At 42.8% G+C, this 22,993-nt stretch overlaps 1 protein-coding gene and 1 pseudogene across 2 annotated transcripts in view; both read right to left on the reverse strand.

The window, feature by feature from the left end:
- Nucleotides 1-22,993, reverse strand: part of cpx (synaptic transmission protein complexin) — a 474,092-nt gene that overhangs the window by 96,596 nt on the left and 354,503 nt on the right. The window contains exon 1 of one of the 2 annotated variants that reach the window (XM_031987228.2): nt 7,911-8,064. The exons of the other annotated variant lie outside the window; for it this stretch is intronic. Within the exon in view, the coding sequence (XP_031843088.1) occupies nt 7,911-7,923 (13 nt within the window). The 5' untranslated portion in view covers nt 7,924-8,064. Of the gene's footprint in view, nt 1-7,910; nt 8,065-22,993 lie in introns of those variants that run through there. 2 annotated transcript variants of the gene reach the window in all.
- On the reverse strand, nt 1,916-2,028 carry LOC116431657 (U5 spliceosomal RNA; annotated as a pseudogene).

Genomic DNA, 22,993 nt, shown 5'->3' on the forward strand with positions numbered 1-22,993 from the left:
ATTGAGTAATCGGTTAACTTTAACTTTTATACGCTTAATCGTGAGAGTTTAACGTCATTGTAGCTTGAAAGTTACAAAATGTATTCGTTTGAAATTGAAACTATTGAATACATTGTTAATTCGTATTCATATGTGGATACTTATTAATTTTGTACTGCATGGATTTTGTTATAATCATGAACAAACATTCGGCCCATAGAGGGTTAAACGCGTTTCATGGAAAATATTTTTGACGTTTCTTTCTCGTTCAATTCTTAACTATGATCGACATAAGTACTTTATCATGAATCATTTATTAGAAAAAGAAAGAATCTTTGTTTGTTCTATTTCTAGGTTTAGTCCAAAGATCAACAATTGATAACAGAAAAATGATGTTTAATTTACATTTGAAGAAAACGAATAACACTCAGATTTCTCGAATTCACTTTAAAATCTTCGTCACGAGTCTGGCACGTTATTGTAGATCAAGGGGTTAAAGAAAAACGAATCGTCGATTACGAAAAATATTTCCATCAAATTTCACTGAATCCTTCAACAGTTACCATCGCTTAATCACAGTATCCACGGATTACAAAGCGACTGGAAACAGAAGAGATACGATCGAGCGAGTCGATGAAATTCGTTTGAGGGAACGCGGTCGGCGATAATTCACAAGGCGTTTAGGGCGCGGAAAGCGGGGTTGTATCGAACTCGGTCAGAAAACGAACGAACAGATATTCGCCGGGCTGTCGTCGCGTTATTTACGACCACGTTGCAGCGTATCGATTCGCGAGTCGCGCGAGACGGGCCGGTGTACGCGGACAAACGGCCGTTTTCGGGCGCGAATAGTCGCGAAGACCGATGATGGATCCCCGGAACCTCGCCGCGCGAACGCTATTTACCGCGGAACAGTTTCGAGCTTCCGTTTCGCCTGCCAGGGGGAACATGGTTATCCCTTCGCACTCGAGGCGAAGGGATGAAATTGTTTAGCGAATTTCAAGCGGACGCGATTATCTTTCTTTTCCTCTCGTCGCACTGAATTCAAATGGAATTATTCTACATTTACGTCGGGATAATCTTGAGGTCGCATTTGCATGATTCTACATTCAAATTGGGACGGTTCCAAATTTAAATTAGGACAGGTTCAGGTTGAAACTTGAAGTTTCGGATATTTCCGAGGCGAATGTTGAGTTTTTTGGAGGCGCTGAAGAAGTGTCGCTGGGGATTGGGAATTATTTGATATTCAGAGGAATATTTTCTTTGTGAGTTTCACAGTTGATGCTTCTGTGTCATGAGTTTTGTTAGGAATCTGCTTGTAATTTTGTAGAGAATCAATTATCAATATTAGAAATTTTATGAGGATTCAATTATCAATTTTACAAATTCTATAGCAATCAATTATCAGTTTTACAAATTCTGTAGCAATCAATTATCAGTTTTACAAATTCTGTAAGCAATCATCAATTTTACAAATTCTATGAGCAATCAATTTTAGAAATTCTATAAGCAATCATCAATTTTACAAATTCTATAGCAATCAATTATCAGTATTATAAATTCTATAGCAATCAATTATCAGTTTTACAAATTCTATAAGCAATCATCAATTTTACAAATTCTATAAGCAATCAATTATCAATTTCACAAACTCTATAAGCAATCAATTACTGTTTTCACGCTCCACAAAAATCAACTACTAATTTTACAAATTCCACAAGGACTCAATTAATAATTTTACAAATTCCAAAGGAATCAATTACTAGTTTTAAAAATTCCAAAGGAATCAATTACTAATTTCACAAATTCCAATCCAATCAATTCCCAATAAAATCAGCTCTACAAAGAGCCAGCATTCAATTCCCAATAAAATCAGCTCTACAAAGAACCAGCATTCAATTCCCAAATCGTAAAGACAATCAATTCTCGTCACAAGGAATCAGTTCTCAATGTCCCATAGAAAAAATTATTCCATAGACTCATCAGATCCCCACGGAAATCTTTGGTAAAAGGCGAAAGATTTACGCACGATTCGAAGGGAAACCAGAGCGAGAACAAATAAAGAACATCCTCAAGGATAAATTCCTTCGACGAGTCTCACGTCGGTGATTCGAATGTAATATTCCTCGGAAGATCTCGGGCCGCCGAAAATAATTGATGTCGCGAGCGTCGTTGCCGAATGAGCGGCCCAGGGGGAAAGAAGAGCGGGGTCGGCGTGTTTCGAAATCGCGGCGCGAGTAAACGTCGCGTGCAGGCGGACGCGCTGGAGGACCCTCCGGGCCGCGAGAAAGAGACAAGGGCCGCCGCGCGAGTGAAAATGGGAGTGGCACGGAATTTCGAGGTGAAAGGAAACGTCGCGACGTCGAGTGCGTTCCTCGAACGGCGAGGACCGCGTCTCCACCTGGGACGCGCTGCGTTCCGAGTGGCGCGAGACGAACGTCGAGTGAGAATTTTGGTTGTGTACACTCGCGAATCGATTGTCGTCGTATCAGGACGAGTGTTTGGAGTCCCGGGAATCGCAAGGCTTAGGAAAATAGGTTTATGGGATAGGTTTTGAGGACTCGCGACGTCCGGAAATTGCAGGATCCGGGAAACTGGCTGGTACAATGCGTTTTTGAAACCTGGAGCCTTCGAAAATTGTGATATAAGGGAAATAGGGTAGTAGAATCAGTTTCGAAGGTTTAGAATTTGAGGAAATTGTAGCTTTCGACATAAGAGTTTTGTAGAATGAGGCTTGAGGACTTGAAATCTATGAAATGTGTAGGATTTAGGAAAACTGGCTGGTACAATGCGTTTTTGAAACTTGGAGCCTTCGAAAATTGTGATATTCGGAAACAGGGTAGTAGAATCAGTTTCGAAGGTTTAGAATTTGAAGAAATTGTAGCTTTCGACATAACAGTTTCGTAGAATGAGGCCTGAGGACTTGGAATCTGTGAAATGTGTAGGATTTAGGAAAACTGGCTTGTTTAATGCGTTTTCGAAACTTGGAGCCTTCGAAAATTGTGATATTCGGAAACAGGGTAGTAGAATGAGTTTCGAGGACTTGGAATTTGTGTAAATTGTAGTATTTGAGACAATAGTTTCGTAGAATGAGGCTTGAGGACTTGGAATCTGTGAAAAGTGTAGGAAAACTGGCATGTAGAATCAGTTTCGAGGACTTGGAAAGCCTGCAATTGCAGCGTTTAAGACAGTATCGTAGAATAAGTCTCGAGTACTTGAAACCGTGAACATTGACGGATTTAGTGAAACTGTTAATAGAATACGCTTCAGACCTCGTTCGAAAATCGTAGAATTTTCAAGTTTATAACGCAAGTTCCAACCCTTTCCCTTATATAATATCAGCACATCAAACTCGTGTCGAAGACTTCAAACAGAAATTTTAAACCTGTCAATTTTTGAACCTCCCAATTTCTAAACTCTTGAAATTTTAATATTATCAATTGTCGAACCTTCGAATTTTCAAGCTTTCCAATTTTTGAGCTCTTCAAATTTTGAGCTTGTCAATTTTTGAACCTTTCAATCTTTGAACTCTTCAAATTTTAAGATTATCAATTGTCGAAGCATTCAATTTCCAAGCTTTCCAATCTTTGAGCTCTTCAAATTCTAACCTTGTCGATTTTTGAACCTTCCAATCTTTGCGCTCTTCAAATTCTAAGCTTATCAATTGTCGAAACATCCAACTTTCAAGCTTTATAGCGCAAGTTTCAATCCTTTCCCTTATATAATATCAACACATCAAACTCGTGTCGAAGACTTCAAACAGAAATTAACAAACATAAATATTCCTCAATCTTCCCGAACACAAATTGAATATCATTTTGTGAATGTGTTGCTACAAGATTTGTCATTGTCATAAAACAATAAGAAATATCGTATAGAATACCTAAAATTCTCATGGCAGCGTGTTAATATAACCTACTTCCTCAGAACTCGCGAGCAAGAGTCAAACTCTCGCCGAGATCTCCATAAAAAGAGCATTTCCATTTACCCGCGAACAGCGTCCCAATTTTTTCCCGCCACGAAGCGTCGCGGTGTATTTTCCCGGCCGGTAATCCAGGATTTTTACTTGGGGCCACGCAGCGGCAATTAAGACGCGGATTTCACGGGTCGCGCGACAAACTGTTGAACGGGTCGATTCGCGGGTCGCGGCCGTCCCGTTTCGAGCGGTCGCGTGCGCGCGTGTGTTTCCCGGCTTCAACGAATTCCCGAGCCTCTCGGCTCGCGCGTTCCCTTCGCGGAAGGGGTGGCCGGGCGCTGCGGACTCGGAAATCCCGTTTCCACCCTTCGAACGGCCGCGCACGCGAGAACCGCAGCGCGCGTATCGCGGCCGAACCACGGTCTCCCTTTTAATTCCGCGGAGATAAAGAGGCGACCGCGCGCGTATCCTCGGGTTCACGCCGCGGGAAAACTCGAGGGAACTCGCTTGACCCCGCCGCGACTGTTTCCTCCCTTTATTTCCGCCCTCTCCTCCGCAGTTCTCTCTGTTCTTGTGTCTGGCTTCTGTTTCTGTTCCTTCTCTGATGCGCTGTTGGTTTCTCTCTTTCCTAGGGTTTCTTTCTTTCTTCTTTTTCTAGCTCGGTGTTCCTTTTCTCTCTTTTGCTTCTATCTCTGTTTGGTTGTCTACGTTTTTGCTTCTCACTATGCTGTGCTCTTTTCTCTTGATCTCAACTTTTCTCCAGTTTTTTTCTAGCTCCGTCTTTTCTCTTTAGCTTCAATTGTTTTTCGCTGCCTACGTGTTTGCTTCTTGTTATGCTGTAATCTTTTTTCTTGATCCCATCTTTCCTCTAGTTTATTTTTTTCTAGCTCAGTCTTCGTCTTTTCTCTTCAGCTTTAATTGTTTTTGGTTGCCTACGTTTCTGCTTCTCACTATGCTGTATTCTTTTTTCTTGATCTCAACTTTTCTCCAGTTTTTTTCTAGCTCCGTCTTTTCTCTCTAGTTGCAACTGTTTTTGGTTGTCTATGCTTTTGCTTCTCACTATGCTCTATTCTTTTTTCTCGATCTCATCTTTCCCATGTTTCTCACTGTCTCCGTTCCATCCTGCCACTCTGTATTTAACGTTTCTTCTGTCACTCCCTCACTTCTTTCGACTCACCTGTTCTCCTCTTTCTCCCTCGCTGCCTATTATTTTCCTCTTTCTTCTTCCTCGTCGGCTCTTTCCGCCAGTACCTTCGTCCTATCTTCCTCTCCTTCGACGCCCGCCTTCCCCAACGCCCCGCGAGTACATTCGACGGAATTTGAATGCGTTCCTGGGCGGGCAGAACCGCGGCGCGGAGGAGGCCGTAATAACGAGCAAACTTTCGTAACTCGGGTATCGCGGGAAGTGCTTGTTTTCCATCGAAACTCGTACTTAACTCCCCCGCTATCTCTCACCCCCCCCTCTCGCTATCTCGCTCCCTTTCCCTTCGTTCCGTCCTTTTTCTTTCATTCCACCCTTTGGAAACTGCGGGGCGTTTTAAATTTCGTTCCCGGAGAACAATGCCGAAGAATAATTCTCGTCTCGCGGCCCTCGCGCACCGTCGTCCCGGAATAAAAAGGGATGGAGCACGGATGCCAACGGTGCAGAGGGAAAGCAGAATTTTTGAAATACATACACGGTGGCGAGGAATACATAGAGGAAATTAGCTCAACGAGATTTCGAACGCTCGATACGAGACAAACATCGAATTAACGAGATTGCTGTTTCCGGGGAAAATGCATTCGAACGTTGTATTTCAGCGTCATTGTATGTGTCGGGAGTTTCCGGCCACCCTGTAGAGGATGCTCGGAACAGCGAGCGTCCCGCGTCGAGTCGATTCAGCGCGCGTACAGGGCGGAAAGGGTGTAACATTCGATTTTGCGAGTAAAGGGGGCGGCGGTGGCTAGCATTAGCCCAATTACAGCTTGACACTCGTTGGTCGCGACCCCAGGCAACTCGAGACAGATTTTCGTTTGTAATCCAACCATCCGCAGTGCAGTCCGCGTCTACGCTCGCCGGGGTTCGATTACAGACCCGTTGCGCCGCGGAACTGCGTTACGCCTTTTTGTAAGTGGGTCTTTCGCTTAGACGTTGGCGCGGTTCGTTGGTTTTTCGAGAAGAGTGTGGCAGGTTCTCGTGGAAGTGACTCGAAATTGTGTTATAGATGGATGAATAGATAGAAAACTTTTTTTAATTTTATTTTACTTTTGCTTGGTTTTAATTTTTTTACTTCTTAGATGGATTGATAGATATATAGGTGTATGGAAAACTCAGTTTACTGAGAAATTTGATTTCAACCCCTATATAATAGATATTTCTTAGTTTTAATTTTTGTTACTTCTTGGATGAATTGATAAATATATACATAGATACATAGATGGATGTATAGATAGATATATAGATAGATATACAGATAGATATACAGATAGATATACAGATAGATATACAGATAGATATACAGATAGATATATAGATAGATATATAGATAGATAGATATATAGATGGAAAATTCAGTTCGCTGAGAAATTTGATTTCAACGCCCATCTAATAGATACTTCTTAGTTTTAATTTTTGTTACTTCTTAGATGGATTGATAGAGATATATAGATATATAGATGGTTGGAAAACTCAGTTCACTGAGAAATTTGATTTCAACTCCTAATAGATACTTCTTAGTTTTAATTTTTGTTACTTCTTAGATGGATTGATAAATATATAGATAGATACATAGATAGATAGAAAACTTTTTTTCTCGAGAAATTTGATTTCAACGCCTATCTAATAGATACTTCTTAGTTTTACTTTTTGTTACTTCTTCGATGGATTGATAAATATACAGACAGATACACGGCCGGAAAACTTAGTTCGCCGAGAAATTTGATTTGAACTTCTACACAATAGATACTCCATAGTCTCAATTCCTCTACAACTTACACAGTTTCATTTAGTTCCCCACTCTATCATCTTCAGTCCCATAGAAATCAGTAACTAAATTTTACGCAATCGCTTTCTACCCATTATTCGCAGCGACAATCGCGTTTCCTCGGAAAGCGAATCGATTCCTTGGAAAACAGAACTCTACGCGAACTTCAGCGACACACTTTCGCCTCGGTCGCGAGAACGACTTATCCAGTAAACGTACAAACATCACAGACACTCTCGCACTTGAAACTCAAAATACATTAAATAGAGAAGCGTTGCAAGCAAACTTCTAGCGAGAGAATATTCGATCGCGGCGACAAAGGCTCTACGAAACGAAACAAACAACAAAAATCAAACTAAAAAAAAAAAGAAAACGAAGAGACAAAAAGGAAACCACAGAATCCGACAGAGAAAAAACCGAACGTCACGAGGAGAAATCGAAAAAGTAACCACAGGAGAATCCCTCGGCACCAAACGCAGAAACGGAATCGTCGTCCCGCATCCCAAGGAACCAAACAAGGAGCACAGTAAAGGACAGAAGCACCGAGAGTCTCACCGGAACAGAGGAAGACAGTAGAACGCAGAAAATAGAAATTATTGCTTGATGAACAGTACCTGATTCCGTTCGCTGTCACAGACGACTTGGAACACGTCGTCGGCGGTGCGTCGATGCGCCAGCCTGGAGCCAGTCCCGTCCCAACGATCGACTCGCGGATCGACTCGAGAACCCATCCTCGGAGTCCCCCCGAAAGAAACCAGTCGAACCGAATAAAACGGAACGCGGAAACGGCCGGGACACGCGACAGGGACAGGCTCCAGCTTCTGCGTGCTGTCTCCACGGTACCGCGATCGATCGATCGATCGGGCCGACGATCGGCGTGAAACTCTTTACGCTGAACGAACGAAAGAAGCCAACGGAAAAACGAGAACAGAAGGAGAACAGCGAAAACTTCGACAGCGGATCGACGGCACACGAGGGGGGGCGAGGTAAGTCTCGACGATAGAGCAAGTGAAGAGGCTAAGTTAGTGCATGCTTGGCTTTGCTAGCGGACATACCCAGTATGTCCATGACTTGGCCTCGTGGCTGCGCTCGTGATGCTGGCGACAGTAGTACTGGCGCCGTTTCGCTCGGACTTCGCCTGCCAGCGACGCCGAGCAACCACCACCACCGCCGACGACGCCGCCGCCACCACCACCGCCGACGCGGACCACCACCAGCATCCCCGTCCCCTATCAAGAACCGACTGCCCCACCATCGTCCCTCCGGTGGGCGTGCTTCCCGACGATGGTCGGAAGGGGTTGCTCTTGCGGACAGAGGGGGTACAGAAAAATTGCTGCCCCCCCTAACTTTCTGTAACCCTCTCCTCGACCGTCTATATTTCTTCTACTTCTCTCCGTCTCCCTCTCTCTCTCTCTCTCGCTCTCTCTTTCTGGGTCTTTTTCCATCGTACGGGTTCTCTACTTTACTCGGCTCTCGGGGAGACTGGAACAACCCCCCGCGATATTTTCACGGACGGGCTTTCTGGAGCAGACGCAGCAGGAAGGATAGAGGAACCAGGTCCTACGCACTCGGTGCGCGTACGCTGGTCCAATCCGAGTGGACAGGGAGGAGGGCTCGGTTCCAGTTGCTTTCGGATCAGACGAATCGACAGTGGGTCAGGGAGAGGATTCCCTGGATGCGTTTTTTTATTGTCTTCGGATCGCGGGGTGTGGTTGTTTTTACGGTGGGGAGTTTTGTGGGTTGCTGGGCTTCGAATAGGGGGATCCCTTGATTATTGCTTAGCGGGATCTGTTGGGTTCTGGGGTTTGTTGACGAGTTTTGAATGGTTGTCAAGAGGAAGTTCTGTTTGATATAAGAGAAGCTTCGTAGATTTATAGTTTCTAGATCGCGAAGGAGCTTCGTTAGGTTCAGACTATTTTAACTGGTTTTCAAACGCACACAAAAACTCCGTGTCGTGTCATTAATCACATCGATAAGCCACGGAGGAGATTCGCGGCGATATCCTCGGCGTGAATTTTATTCCGGGATTCCTTGCCCGTTGGCTTTAATAACCAGCCAGTTAACAGAATAAAAAAGCAATTTCAACCCCTCGTAAACAATTTCCCCCGGCCTCTCGCGGCCGCGGACGCGTCCCGCGGTTTCTCGCTGGCTCCATCCGGAGCGATAATGAATGGTAACGCGTACGGTATCGCGCGCCGGAAAACTTCCATTCCCATCGATTGCTACTCTAAAAGTCCATCCAATCTGGCTCGGTCGAATGTTTGGAAGAGGACCGAGGGCGGGGGACAGCGATGGCGCAGGAGGAAGCGGGGCGCGGTCAAACGATAACGGCTCGTTTTTAGCTCGACGCGCGGCCCGTTGTTGCGGGAACGCGGAAAACGCGGCTGCGTGCGGACAACTGCGTTAAGTACCGACGGAGCTCGAATTTTTGTGGGTTTAACCCTTCGCGCTGTGAATCTCTTTTGTATTTTTCGTGGCTACGTGTTATTGCGATGTTTGATTGGAAGTGTTAAGGAACAGTTCGTAGAGTAGTGTAAATTCCTCTTGCAAATAAATGATTTAATAATGTGGTCTGTTTCAAAATCTTGATAAAGAATCATCTGTGAATAAAACTGAGCGCAAAGGGTTAACCCTTCCTCTGCGTCTCTTTATTAGCTTGATTTTCTTGGAGGTTCTTTTACGTAAAAATGTTCTGGTTTTGTGAAGGATGGTTTCATGGAATATTGTTAGATCATGGGTTAGTAGGTGTGAGGACTGCAGGAATTATTTTAGTTTCCTTTTAGTTTATTTGAGAATGGTTAGGAAGAGTATTGAAGTGTGATTGTATGGAATATAGAATATTCATAGAACAGAAAACAGTAAATTAGAAATAGAAATAGAATACAGGATACATATAGAACAGAAAACAGTAGATTATACATAATAGAACATACAATGCAACAAAAGCTACGAAACATCAAGCACAAGTGAAGCAAACGCAAATTCGAAAGGTATCTCGAACGAGTCCAATTCCCGATTACATCCAGCTCCACCTCTGAACGAAACACACGACTAATTCGCAGCTTCTATATCAATCCCCTAATCTATAAAGAACACCTAGGAGAAAAGAGAACCAAAGATGATTCCGCACTCGATGAAAATTGCAATTAGCAAACGCGTCTTGCTACGCATTCCTCCGTAGAAGCAGAGGGGTTTCGGAACCCATTAAGGAAGATTCTCGCCACCCCCAGCCAGCACTCGCTTAATGAGCGATATAATTTATTGGCTCTACTTAGAAGCCGGTCTAGTTGCGGTTTGTAGTTAATAGAACCCGCGACCTACGTCCCATTAACGGCACCGGTGCCGAACGTAAGATGCGATCCCGCAGCCGGAAAGGACCATCCAGGACCGACCGCTATCTCTTTCCCTGTGTCACGCCGTATCACTCTATCTTCTTCGGTTTTCCGCCATTCCGGTAGCATTATCGGTAAGGGAACCCCCATCGAACTTGCTCGATGCCGTACCCTTTGCCTGGGGAAACGGGCTCGGAGCCCCTGCGTCTCGATTCCCGCTCATTGTCTGGCTTCTTGTTCATTGTCCGCCTCTATCGCCGCGTTTGTACTGCTCGTATATCCTCTTCCCTTCGACCTATTGCTGTTCTCTACCTTCATCTGCATCTTTGTGTCTACATACGTGTCTGTCTTCGTTCGTCTAACCGTGTGTCTGTGTATATATCTAACTCTGGCTTTCGCTCTTTCTATGTGCTTATATCTGTCTATATCTCTGTATCCTTTTTTATTCCAATGGTACAGGGTTTCGTTAGTTTAGAGAAAGTATTCATTTCTGAAATGTACCGTTTGCTTATTCCTCGAACGTGTGAATAAATAGAAAATTAGAAGGTAATTCTTTCCTTTTTTATTCCAATGGTGGAACACAGTTTCGTTAGTTTCGAGAAAGTATCCATTTCTGAAATGTAGCGTTTCCTTATTCCTCGAACTTGTGAATAAATAGAAAATTAGAAGGTAATTCTTTCGTTTTTTATTCCTATGGTGGAACAGAGTTTCGTTAATTTCGAAGAAGTATTTATTTCTGAAATGTACCGTTTCCTTATTCTTCGAACGTGTGAATAAATAGAAAATTAGAAGGTAATTCTTTCGTTTTTTATTCGGATGGTGGAACACAGTTTCGTTAGTTTCGAAAAAGTATATATTTCTGAAATATACCGTTTTCTTATTCCTCGAACGTGTGAATAAATAGAAAATTAGAAGGTAATTCTTTCATTTTTCGTTCGGATGGCAGAAGTTTCGTTAGTTCCGAGAAAGTATCTACTAAGAAACTATTTCTCGCAATAAAGGAATCAATAAAAAATAAGTGGAAGGTAGCTCGAAAGAGATGAAGCCTTTGAGAAAGTTTCCACAAATTTAGAATGTCTTTGTTGAAACTTCCTGTTCAATATCTACCTCTTTTTTCATCTTTCTTTATTCTCTATGTATACATCTCTCTATCTTCGTTTATTTCTTTCTCTTTCTGACTATACGCGTCTTCGTCGATAGGGTACGGGGCTGGAAGGTTTGACAGACAGGGTGAGGAACACGAGGCAGTGCCCTCATCTCGCAGGTGCGAAGCGGCGAGGGAAGATTTATCGGGTTTTTCACGCACCTATCAGGGCACGCCTACCTTTGCTTCTTGAAATACGGGGTGGTATTATTTCGAAGCGACGCGAAAGTTCGCGCGACGAACGGTAATCGGGGGATAAGTTCGTGGAACAGGGGTCGGCGCTCGGTTTCCGCGCGTCTTTTGTTGGGGAAGGTGTTTGATAGTGGATCTTCAAGACAGGAATGATCCAAGTGATTTTTATCTCCTCTCCGAATTCGCCGTTGATTAAAACTCGCGGACCACCGATGAAAAGTTGAAACTGCAGTTATCCTTGTCACTCGGTATTATTTCCTTACCACCGAGTGATCCTCGTTGTAATGACGGTGCAATTATTTTGTGGAAGCCGGTGTAGAGACCTCGTTAGCACACCAATTAACCTTTAAATGCTGTCATGCCTGAAATCTCATCCCACGCGTTGTTTGTTTTATTATCACTAATAGACTTAACGACTGCTAACTTTGAAACTAATCACAACACTTACTAACCGAGTCGGATATACTTAGAGGAAATATCAAAATCCTTTAAAACTACTCAAAAAATCACTCAATGATCCAAACACCCAGAAACACAAAATCAACCCTTCAACCTCAAGACATTCAACAATCAAATAATCTCAATAATTCTCCAGAAACACTAGAAACTCACAAAATCAGAGTACTCCATCCCCAGGAAATGTTCAAAACCCAACGAAATGCTTCAATTCCAAGGACACTTTCCCTAGATCGAACCAAGAGAGCCCAGGTCTTGGATAAATACATAGATAGATACATAGATAGACAGATACATAGCCGGAAAACTTAGTTCTCCGAGAAATTTGATTTGAACTTCTACACAATAGATACTCCATAGTTTCAATTCCTCTGCAACTTACATAGTTTCATTTAGTTCCCCACTCCAGCATCTTCAGTCCCATAGAAATCAGTAACTAAATTTTACGCAAATGCTTTCTACCTATTATTCGCAGCGACAAGGAACCTCAGGTCGCGTCTGTCTTACAATCGAGACGTTCGTCCACTCTATCGTCGCATGTCGCAGCAATGAAATCAACCCTTCAACCCCAAAACATTCAACAATTCCATAGAAACACTAGAAACTCACAAAATCAGAGTACTCCATCCCCAGGAAACGTTCAAGGAGCCAACGAAATGCTTCAATTCTAAGGACACTTTTCCCAGATCGAACCAAGAAACATTCAACAATCAAATAATCTCAACAATTCCCCAGAAACACCAGAAACTCACAAACTCCCCAGTACTTCATCCCCAGTAAACGTCCAAAAACCCAACAAAATGCTTCAATTCCAAGGACACTTTCCCCAGACCGCGTCCATCTTCGAATCGAGACGTTGGTCCACCCTATCGTCGCATATCGTAGCAATGAAATCAACCCTTCAAGCCCAAAACATTCAACAATTCCCTAGAAACACTGGAAACTCACAAAATCCCCAGTACTCCATCCCCAGGAAAGTTCAAAACCCAACGAAATGCTTCAATTCGAAGGACACTTTCCCCAGACCGCGTCCATCTTCGAATCGAGACGTTGGTCCGCCCCGTCGCCGCATATCGGAGCAATGAAATCAACACGCCCGAGGATTTAGGCGAATCGACGCGGGGCCGCGGTGTTAGGTTACTTGTTTACTCCCGAGTGCCGGCCGATGCATTATTCAACGACCGGTTGTATTTATCAAGCCGATAGCCGCTGGCCGGAGGAACAGGGACGGCGCGCAGCACACACGCGTCGCCGCTCGTTCCCCGTAAACAGGTGAGAGATCCACTTCCCTGGGAAAAGACTGGCACCGCCAGCGGAGCGAAGTGGATTGCCGATGTTTATGTATTCGACTGCTTCCCCAGTCCACCCTCGGACCTCGGCCGACCGACTTACGCGCCATAAGTCACCGCCACTCGACTGGTTTATCGCGGGCCGACGGGCAACCGGGATTTTCTTTTCGTTAAGTGACTCCCGGACCCGTCCATTCCGGGATTGTTCGAGCATCAGCTGGCGGAAAGCTCCTGCGGGAGACTTTAAGTCCCGCCGCGATCGCCCGGTACCCTCTAGAATTTGTTTAAACCCCTTGCTTAGCGGCGGCTTATCTTGTTAGGGGATCTTCGACCTCTAATCTCGGCGAGCTATTATTTTTCGCTAGTTTTTGGATACTCGGCAGATTGATATTTCGATACGCTACTTCGGAGGACGGTCGCGTTGCTTGGGCGTAGCTAATTTCGCTGTTGGATACTCTGGTTTAGGTGGTAAGTGGTTAAGTTCAGTCTTCCTGGTAATTGGATGTTCTTTCGTTATCCTTGGCAGCTAGGTTTCGTGATTATAATTCTTGGAATTAAGTTTCTAGTCTAGGTTTTATTATTAACATTGTGATTTTGTCTAATTTTTGTCACTAACTTTAATTTTATTTGTTACAACTATACAGTAGTCATTGGGAAGATTCAATTTTATTATCCGTGCTTTAATTAAAGCGGCAAAGGTGTCGTCTCTAAGAATAATCCTACACAGAGTGTCAGAATCATCCCTCGACCCTTTGGTACCCATAATTAGTTTTAGACGGTTCAAACGCAGCCGACGGTCGCGCGTTGATTTTTGCTCGGCAACGATTAATTCGGCCCGCGTAATTCCGCCGGGACCGTCCGACTCGAGCCGTTCGAATATTTGAAAATCTGGAGCGCCCCCGATGCTGCCTGGAAATGGACACGACGGACGTCGAAGTGGGAACGGGACAGCAGAAGCAACTCCGTCGAAGCGACGGGGAAAGATAATTCGTTGAAAAGCGCGATACCTATTCGTGCGACTGGCCTGGTTCGCAGCCGGGCTCCGGGGGTAATTAAAAAAGCACGATTTTCCCATCAATATTAATGGCAGGAGCTTTCAATACGCGCGGCTCCGGGGAAAATTTAAACGATGTTCTCCCTGAACGGGCAAGATTTTATGATCGCTGGGTAGTCCGCTCTCGATTCGGTTTTTAAAGCTTTCCAGTTTGATCCTGAAGAGGTCCTGTTACTAAGTTACTTTAATACTGAGAAACAGCGATCGAATTAACCTAATTCAGCGAAATTCGACTTGAAGCTGAACTAATATAAACTACGTCAATTCTGAGCGACCTCTGAAAGTAGGTCTGTGATCATTGCTAACACTGCAATAGATCTTAGACCTAAATTCCTGATTAACACTAGAACTGAGCGTTTAATGCGATTAATATGTAATTCCTATAAATATTGGAACAATAGATTATTTTCGGTTTCTTCGGACATTCATTACAATATTCAAGTGAAACTTTATTTTCAAGATCGTTTCGAATATTCAATGCTTTTAAAATATCGAAAATTGGTTCTAGTGTTAGACCTTAGTTGACTTTCATTTGTTATAACTATAATCAGATTAGATCGAAGTGTAGAAGGAACAAAGAACTACTTAAGCTTGATTTGAACCTAGACCGAAACATAATTCAATCTTAATGAACCTGGAATCTAGCCTGACTCTTATTGAAGTTAGTATCAAGTGCACCAGGTCAAGAAATTCCATCTGCCATCGGTTAATCCGGAAGAATCAGCTTGAAAGCAGCTAGCTTTTAAAGAGGCAGACTCGAGAGCCTTCTTTCGCAGTCCACGGCACTCTGGATCCTCGCGTTTGGGTACAGAACGTCGAACGGTACACCGACACCTTTGTCAAAGGGAAACGAGACACCGAAGTTGCACAAGCAACCGTATCGATGTCATCTTCAACGCTAAATGACCCGACGTCGGGATCGATGTCGCCAAAGGCGTCGCCTAATGGCGATAAAGTCGAACACGCGAGCTGAAAGTCACAGATCGTCTCTGGCGTTCTCAGTCTTCGAGAATCGCGAGAAACGTCTTGCTCGGAAATAAAATCATTCGGGGGAGTGATGAGCGATGCTCCTTCATGGAAATGGTGTTTTTTTTTTAAACCATTTTTGTGGTTTTTGGGAGACTCCGAAGGCTGTGCTGGTCCCGTGCAGGTTAATCGGTAATGTTTAGGTCTGTAGGGTGTCTTTGAAACAGTGGTACCATTGGCGAGAGTTATTTTATGTGAAATCAACCCCAAAACATTCAATAATCAAATAATCTCAACAATGGCCCCGAAACTTTGGAAACTCACAAAATTGGAATACTCCATCCTCAGGAAACGTTCAAGGACCCAACGAAATCCTTCAATTCCAAGGACACTTTCCAAGGGTTGAGTGGGAAATATTGAGTAATTTATATGAATTGTTTGGGAGATGCTTTGTCTGAGATAATTGGAGATTTGAGGATTCAAAGACACGAAAGTTTGGAAATTTGATAGGTTTGAGGTTTGATAGTTTGAGAATATGGGAAATTGGGAAGTTGAGAACTTGGGAACTTGAGAACATGGGAAGTTGAGAACTTGAGAACTTGAGAATTTGTGAAGTTGGGAAATTGAGAACTTGGGAAGTTGAGAAGTTGAGAAGTTGAGAAGTTGAGAACTTGAGAACTTGAAAACTTGGGAAGTTGGGAACTTGGGAAGTTGAGAACTTGAGAACTTGAAAACTTGGGAAGTTGGGAGGTTGAGAACTTGGGAACTTCGGAACTTGGAAACTTGAAAATTTGAGAACATGGGAAGTTCAGAACTTTAGAACTTGAGAACTTGAGAACTTGGGAAGTTCAGAATTCGAGAACTCGAAAACTTAGAAATTTGAATATTAGAAAATCTAAAAACTTAAAAATTTACAAATTCAGCCATTCGGTTAGCACTTAAATTATGAATCAACCATCACGTCTGCCCATAACTTTCCATTTCCACTAGGCGCAAACATCACTTCCAAACCCAATTATCCGAAGAAGCGACTCCCCTACAAAAAATCTATACTGCACATTGTCCACTTATTTTCCACTATAGATTCGCCGTTCCCTTTCGAGTCGCACTGCAGTTCCAGAAACACCCGGTACACGTCGTTCTCGATCGTGTTTCGCCGGTTCAAAGCTTGCGCACGGTTTCCCCCGTTTGATTGGCCCGCGACGTCAAAGAGTCGGCAGCAGCACAAACGTCGTTTCAACGGCGCCCGAACCTGTCCGTTTAAATAATTGACTTCCGGTTCTTTCCGCGAGCGACCGGATGCCCAAAATCGATCTAACTTTGTTTCCATTTTTTTCCCCCTCCTTTGATTTTTTTTTCGCCCCGTTCGGTGTATCGTTGCGCGAAGCTCGAACTCTTTCGTTTCGATCGCTCGCAAAGGGCTCGAAAATATTTGATCTATCGCGGAATACACGGTTCACCGGAGGGGGGAGAAACTAAAGGTTTCCGTTCGAATCGCGTTTATTAACCTCCGATGCGTGGCCGCTCGAACGTTTTCAGCTTTTTTTCCGTAACAGCCGAGTTCTGCGTTAATCGACTCCTCATCGATCGATTAGCCCTTTAATCCACGACCTTTATCGCAGCGAGCGTTGAATTTAGATGAGCTTTTATATCCTTTGAAATTTGCTTGAAATGATTGTCAAGTTCCATTCAGTAATTCTAAATAACTCCAGAGAGTCACGAGTACAATGGAATAATATATAATTTCAATATAAATTCAATTCTTATCCAATTCATTGAACACCATAACTAACAATACATTACATTTTAAATAATATTACAATAATTCCACTGTACCCTTCAAGTCCATTAACACTAAAACTACCAGAGGGGTCAAATGACCCATGTCTTTTTGCAATTATTAGAAAGGTAACGAATGTTTCTCTGAGAAATTATTAAAGAAATTCAATTCAATCGTAAATCAATTAAAGTCTGAGCAGATGCACTCTTGGAGTTTCCGTAGCGAAATTTTCAAAAGTCAGTTGAACTGCTCGGTTTTAGTGTTGACCCTTTGCACTCGAGAGGTGACTTTCAGTCATCACTTGATTTGATGCAGTGAAACTATAAAATCCGATATTTAAAATTGAGCTTTGTACAATGCCTCGATACGTTAAATATTGGAATAAATAGCTTCGTTTCTCAATGTACTTGTGATTTCCCTTCGAGTCAGTTTCATATATACTATATGCTATATACTATATAATATACTATACTATGCTACACTATATAATATACTATACTGTATATAATATAGTTTTCCCTTCGAGTTAATTTTAAAGAATATCGTCTTCGCCTCGTGAGAAAATGCTAAATATTTCTAGTAAGAAACTTCCGAGTGCAAAGGGTTAATTCTCCACCAATCTTCCAAAACACCAAACACGTCAATAAACTTCAGAAATACACCTAACACACAAAGTTCAACAAAAACATCCCCAATTTCTATAAAAAACACATATCCATCCGTCTCAATACCAAAAGAACTCAACAACAAACCCAACATTCTCCAAAAATCGAATAAAAACCTCGAAATCCATAATCTCCGTCCGCAGGACAAAAGATTAATCAGCGCGTCCCGGCGAGTCGCGTCGAAATAAACAACGCAGGGGCCCGCGACGCGGCCGGCGATCGCAGCGCAGTCACGTTAACGAGATAATTTCACGTCGTCGGTGATATTAAGCCGTTTCGGTAATTGCGGCCCCGTTAATAACGACAGACGTGTTGATGGAACACCGGTAATCCATGTTTCGGAATACTAAACGGACCGGACCGTCGTCCCTCTCCGTCGCTGTCCCTCCGTCCCTCTTCCGTCGACGACGGAGTGGCCGGCTCGAGTCTCTCGGCAAACACTCGGACGTAATCAACGTAAGATAGCGGCGGCCGGACGCGAATTACAGACGAATTCCGCGCGGAAACGGCAAATATTTGCCCGTCCCACGGTGAAAGTACCGGGACACTTATTTCGAGATTCGAATCGGTTCACAGGTTTACGTTGTTACCCGCCGGTAGTTGGCAATTATCTCTAATTAGATGTCGCGCGGAACTGTTAAGCTCGCCTGACCGGGCAAACACTGTCTCATTATCGACTCTGGCCGGTATGTCTTGCTCTTTGGCCGGGACGCATTCCGAGGAGCTGTTTGAGACGAATATGATTGCACGTCGGGCGTGGAATTGAACTGTTCGCTGACTTGGGGATGATTGATGGGATAGGATTTATATGTGTTTGGAATTTCGGCGCTTTGCGGGGAATAATGGAATGTGTAGGAGAAAGAGTTAATTTAACTGCTTGGTAGGTTTAGTGTTAACACTAGAAATCAGACGGGTCAAATTGATCTATTCCTGATCTCTTCTCGTAATTACAAAACACATGTTTCTCTAAGAAATTAACAATTGTGTTAACGATACGCAAATTGGATGATAAATCAATTAGATCGGTAGACGCACGTTTGGAGTATCTATACAGAAATTTCAATTTGACCGCTCGAAGATTGAAATCCACGAACACAATTTCAAATACATTTCCATCTCATCTAACCGATGCAATTGCATACACCTATCTCAATCTACACGAGCCCTCCAATTACAAACCTAAATAGCCAAAGAATTTCAGTTTTCCCTAGAAACCAAGGCAACGTCCAATAGACTCCGCGAACCAACCATCAACCCTTTGATAAAAATTCTTCGAAGCATACAAAACCTTCAACATATGAAGCTAAATTACACATCAATAGAAGATTTTCAACATGATTCAACAAATATATATATTACTCAGTTCATTCGACTTCAAAGTAAATATTATTCCTCTGTGATCAACTGTTATACTTAAAAGGAAACACAGGCGTAACGTATGCCTTATATGGATTGAGAAATCAAGATTCTTAATAACTGCTCTATCTTTCTTACATCTCACATATCCAACAAAACTCGATTCGTTCGATCATGAAAGAAATTAATGTCCACGTTTCCGTAAAAAATAACATCACCCGAATTCAGGTGACGCGGCAGTCAAAGTGTTAAGAGAGGTAAATCGGCATCGATAGACGCTCGGCGAGCTCAAAAAAGTCATTGCGCCGAGCGTAACCTCGAAATGCACCCTCTTGCGTCGCGGAATCACGGGCGGGGCCTTGGACTCGCGAGTAATTCGGTTTAATATCGCGAAAGGGCGATCGGTCTGACCGGGAGCGTGAATTGCAGGGGATCGCTCCCGGTTGGGCTGCACCCCCTGCGTCCTACCCTCCTGCCAATCATTATACCGATGGTATGCAGACATACCGCCACGTGCGAGACCGGGTATGCGGGGTCTGGTTCCTGCGACGACGGTGTGTCCCTGGCAGACGCGCACCGGGTCGATGAGGGAAATACGCCGGCGAGGGGTAGCTCGGAATGAGAAGGGGCGACAAAGCCCCGGGACCACTATATTGGCATACCAACGGCCGGTGATATGGGAATACTTTAAGAACAACTTTATAGTGCACGGACACGGCTGAATTGAGACGATCGGGACACCGGGCTGCCGATCTCTAGGCGATCCGCGCGGAGTCTTGTTCTGGTTTTATCTTCACCGTGTGATTTGGCTTTCGAAGGTTTACCGGTTCTATTAACTATCTGTCTTATAATGTTTTAGACTAGTGATGAATATTTTGAATAGAGTTTAATAGATAAACGTTACTCGACTCTTTTGAATTCAAGTGATTTAGTATTCTTCTGGTATCAATTATATTATGTAGCCGATCCACATGGAGTCATCTTGTTATAATTTCCCATTGGTTCTATTAACTATCTGTCTTATAATGTTTTAGACTGGTGATGAATATTTTGAACAGAGTTTAATAGATATATGTTACTCGATTCTTTTGAATTCAACTTAGTATTCTTCTGACAACTATTATTATATTATGTGGCCGATACATGCGGAGTCATCTTGTTCTAATTTCCCGTTGGTTCTATTAACTATCTATATTATAATAATGTTTCAGACTAGTGATGAATATTTTGAATAGAGTTTAATAGATAAATGTTACTCGATTCTTTTGAATTCAACTTAGTATTCTTCTGGTATCAATTATATTATGTAACCGATCCACGCGGAGTCATCTTCTAGCTTCATTTTCATTGTCTGAGTTGCCTTTCGAAGGTTTCCCGGTTCTATTAACTATCTATATTATAATAATGTTTCAGACTAATGATGAATATTTTGAACAGAGTTTAATGGATAATTATTACTCGATTCCTTTGAATTCAACTTAGTATTCTTCCGGTATCAATTATTATATCATGTAGCCGATCCACGCGTAGTCATCATCGAGCTTCATTTTCACCGTCTGAGTTGCCTTTCGAAGGTTTCCCGTTGGCTCCATTAACTCTTTGCCTTATAATAACGTTCCAAACTCGCGATGAACATTTTAAAAAGAGTTTAATACGCGAATATTACTCGATTCCTTTGAATTCAAGTCCCTCATTAATGACAAATTGCTGTGTCAATTACACTCGAGAAATATATCATAAGGCAAGGGGTTGCCACGTTAAACGGCTCGTAAAGACACGTCCGTAGCACATGATGAATTATTATTAAAGTAGATCGGTCATAGTTCAGACAGAAATCGTAGGGGTTAGAAATTATTTCTACCTAGTAGAACATGTTGATCAGGACATCATGCTTGAAATATCATTAACAATATTGTTCTACGTTTATCTCTTTCTATTTCTCGAATACAATGATGACAAAGACAATAATATAATATTAAACAACAACTCTCCTTTCACTTAAAGGGCACTTTCGATCACCAAATAAATCTCGAACCAGAAGACCATAACTTTCCGACGTTTGATACGAAGTTACAGACCCTCCAGTGTTGCCGATATCTCTTTTCGAGTGCATTATCCGAGTTTTTCCCTTCCTCCCGCGGAGACACTCGTAAAGTTGTTCGGTTAGCGGCATTAATATCTGCGAATTAACTCCGAACTACGATCTACGGGGGCGGCGAGGGGCCGGGGGAAGTGAAAGAGAGAGCTTAACTCGAACGTATGGCGGCGGATAAGGTGTCCCGCGCTGTTTCTATTGCGCGCGGCGTGCCAGGGCCTTCTATGAGAACGTATACCCTGCAATCCCGGCACGCGGCACCGGCGGAGGCGTCTCCATAAAGATACACACTTTACTCCGAAAGAATCCCATTAGTTTATATTCGCGTCAAATTGAGTCGTGATGCGCACGGCTGTTTCATTTGATCGCCGCCGTATCCCTCCCGCCGATAAAACGGATTGAATCAGCCGGTGCCGTGAATCACGTGGCGCCTGCTTTCGTTTTATCCGATCCGACGAACGCGACCGTGATTTTTTCCTGTAATTCCCGCGCCTGCGAGTAAATCATTTTTAAAGTTGATTCCCTTGATTCGCTGTATTTTTTGAAGACAGACGAGCCTTTTCTTTGGGATTGTAGTGAGGACTTATGTTAGGGTTGTAGTGATTATAGTGGTGATTACGGAAGATTATTTTTGAGGTTGATAATCGAATTGGTGTTCCTTTTTGAAGTTGGTTTGACGTTCTAAAACTAGAAGTTCTGAGATAGAATTCTAGTGATTCGAGGCGTGAATTATTTTCGAAGCTGATATAAAAATTGAAATGTTCCTTTCCGAAGTTATGAGTCCGACCTTCTAAAGATTAGAAGTTCTAAGATAGAATTCTAGTGACTCCTAAATCGAGGCGTGAATTATTTTCCAAGCTGATATAAAAATTGAAATATTCCTTTTCGAAGTTATAGGTTTCACGTCATAAAGACCTAAAGTTCTAACATAGAATTCTAGTGATTCCTATATCTAAGCGTGAATTATTTTCGAATCTGATATAAAAATTGAAATATTCCTTTTTAGAAGTTATAGGTTTGACGTTCTAAAGACTAGAAATTCTAACATAGAATTCTAGTGATTCCTAAATCTAGGCGTGAATTATTTTCGAAGCTGATATAGAAATTGAAATATTCCTTTTAGAACTTATAGGTTTGACGTTGTAAAGACTTAAAGTTCTAACATAGAATTCTAGTGATTCCTATATCTAAGCGTGAATTATTTTCGAATCTGATATAAAAATTGAAATATTCCTTTTTAGAACTTACAGGTTTAACGTTCTAGAGACTGGAAGTTCTAAGATAGAATTCTACTGATTCGAGGCGTGAATTATTTTCGAAGCTGATATAAAAATTGAAATATTCCTTTCCAAATTTACGAGTCTAACGTTCTAAAAACCCAAAGTCCTAACCCAGAACTCTAGCTTCCTCGGAATTTTCCAAGCAATAACTCAAAGCTCCACTTCCTCTAAAGCCGATCTTACTACCTGTTGCCTTTCTCCCACAATAACTACTAGATCCTCCCGTGAAAAGCAATCGCAAACCCAACCAAACAAATTCACTATCGCCTACCAAAAGCAAACCGCAAACTAACCACAAAAAGTTCCAAATTCCCCACCTCTTCACTCGAATCAATCTCCAAAACGTCCTCGCCAATGATTCCCAGAGCGCATTCAAAGAATTAGAAGAAAAACCTTTAGAACATCACCGGTGGCGGAAGCCGAGAAGAAACCCGCGGTTGACATGCAAATGGAGTGTCCGTAATCCAATCGGCGATCGCGGCCGGCTCTAAATAGCGTCGGTCATTTAATTTCGCGTCCGCCCCGTCCC

Source organism: Nomia melanderi, chromosome 13 (assembly GCF_051020985.1).
Source record: "Nomia melanderi isolate GNS246 chromosome 13, iyNomMela1, whole genome shotgun sequence".
NCBI lineage: Eukaryota > Metazoa > Arthropoda > Insecta > Hymenoptera > Halictidae > Nomia > Nomia melanderi.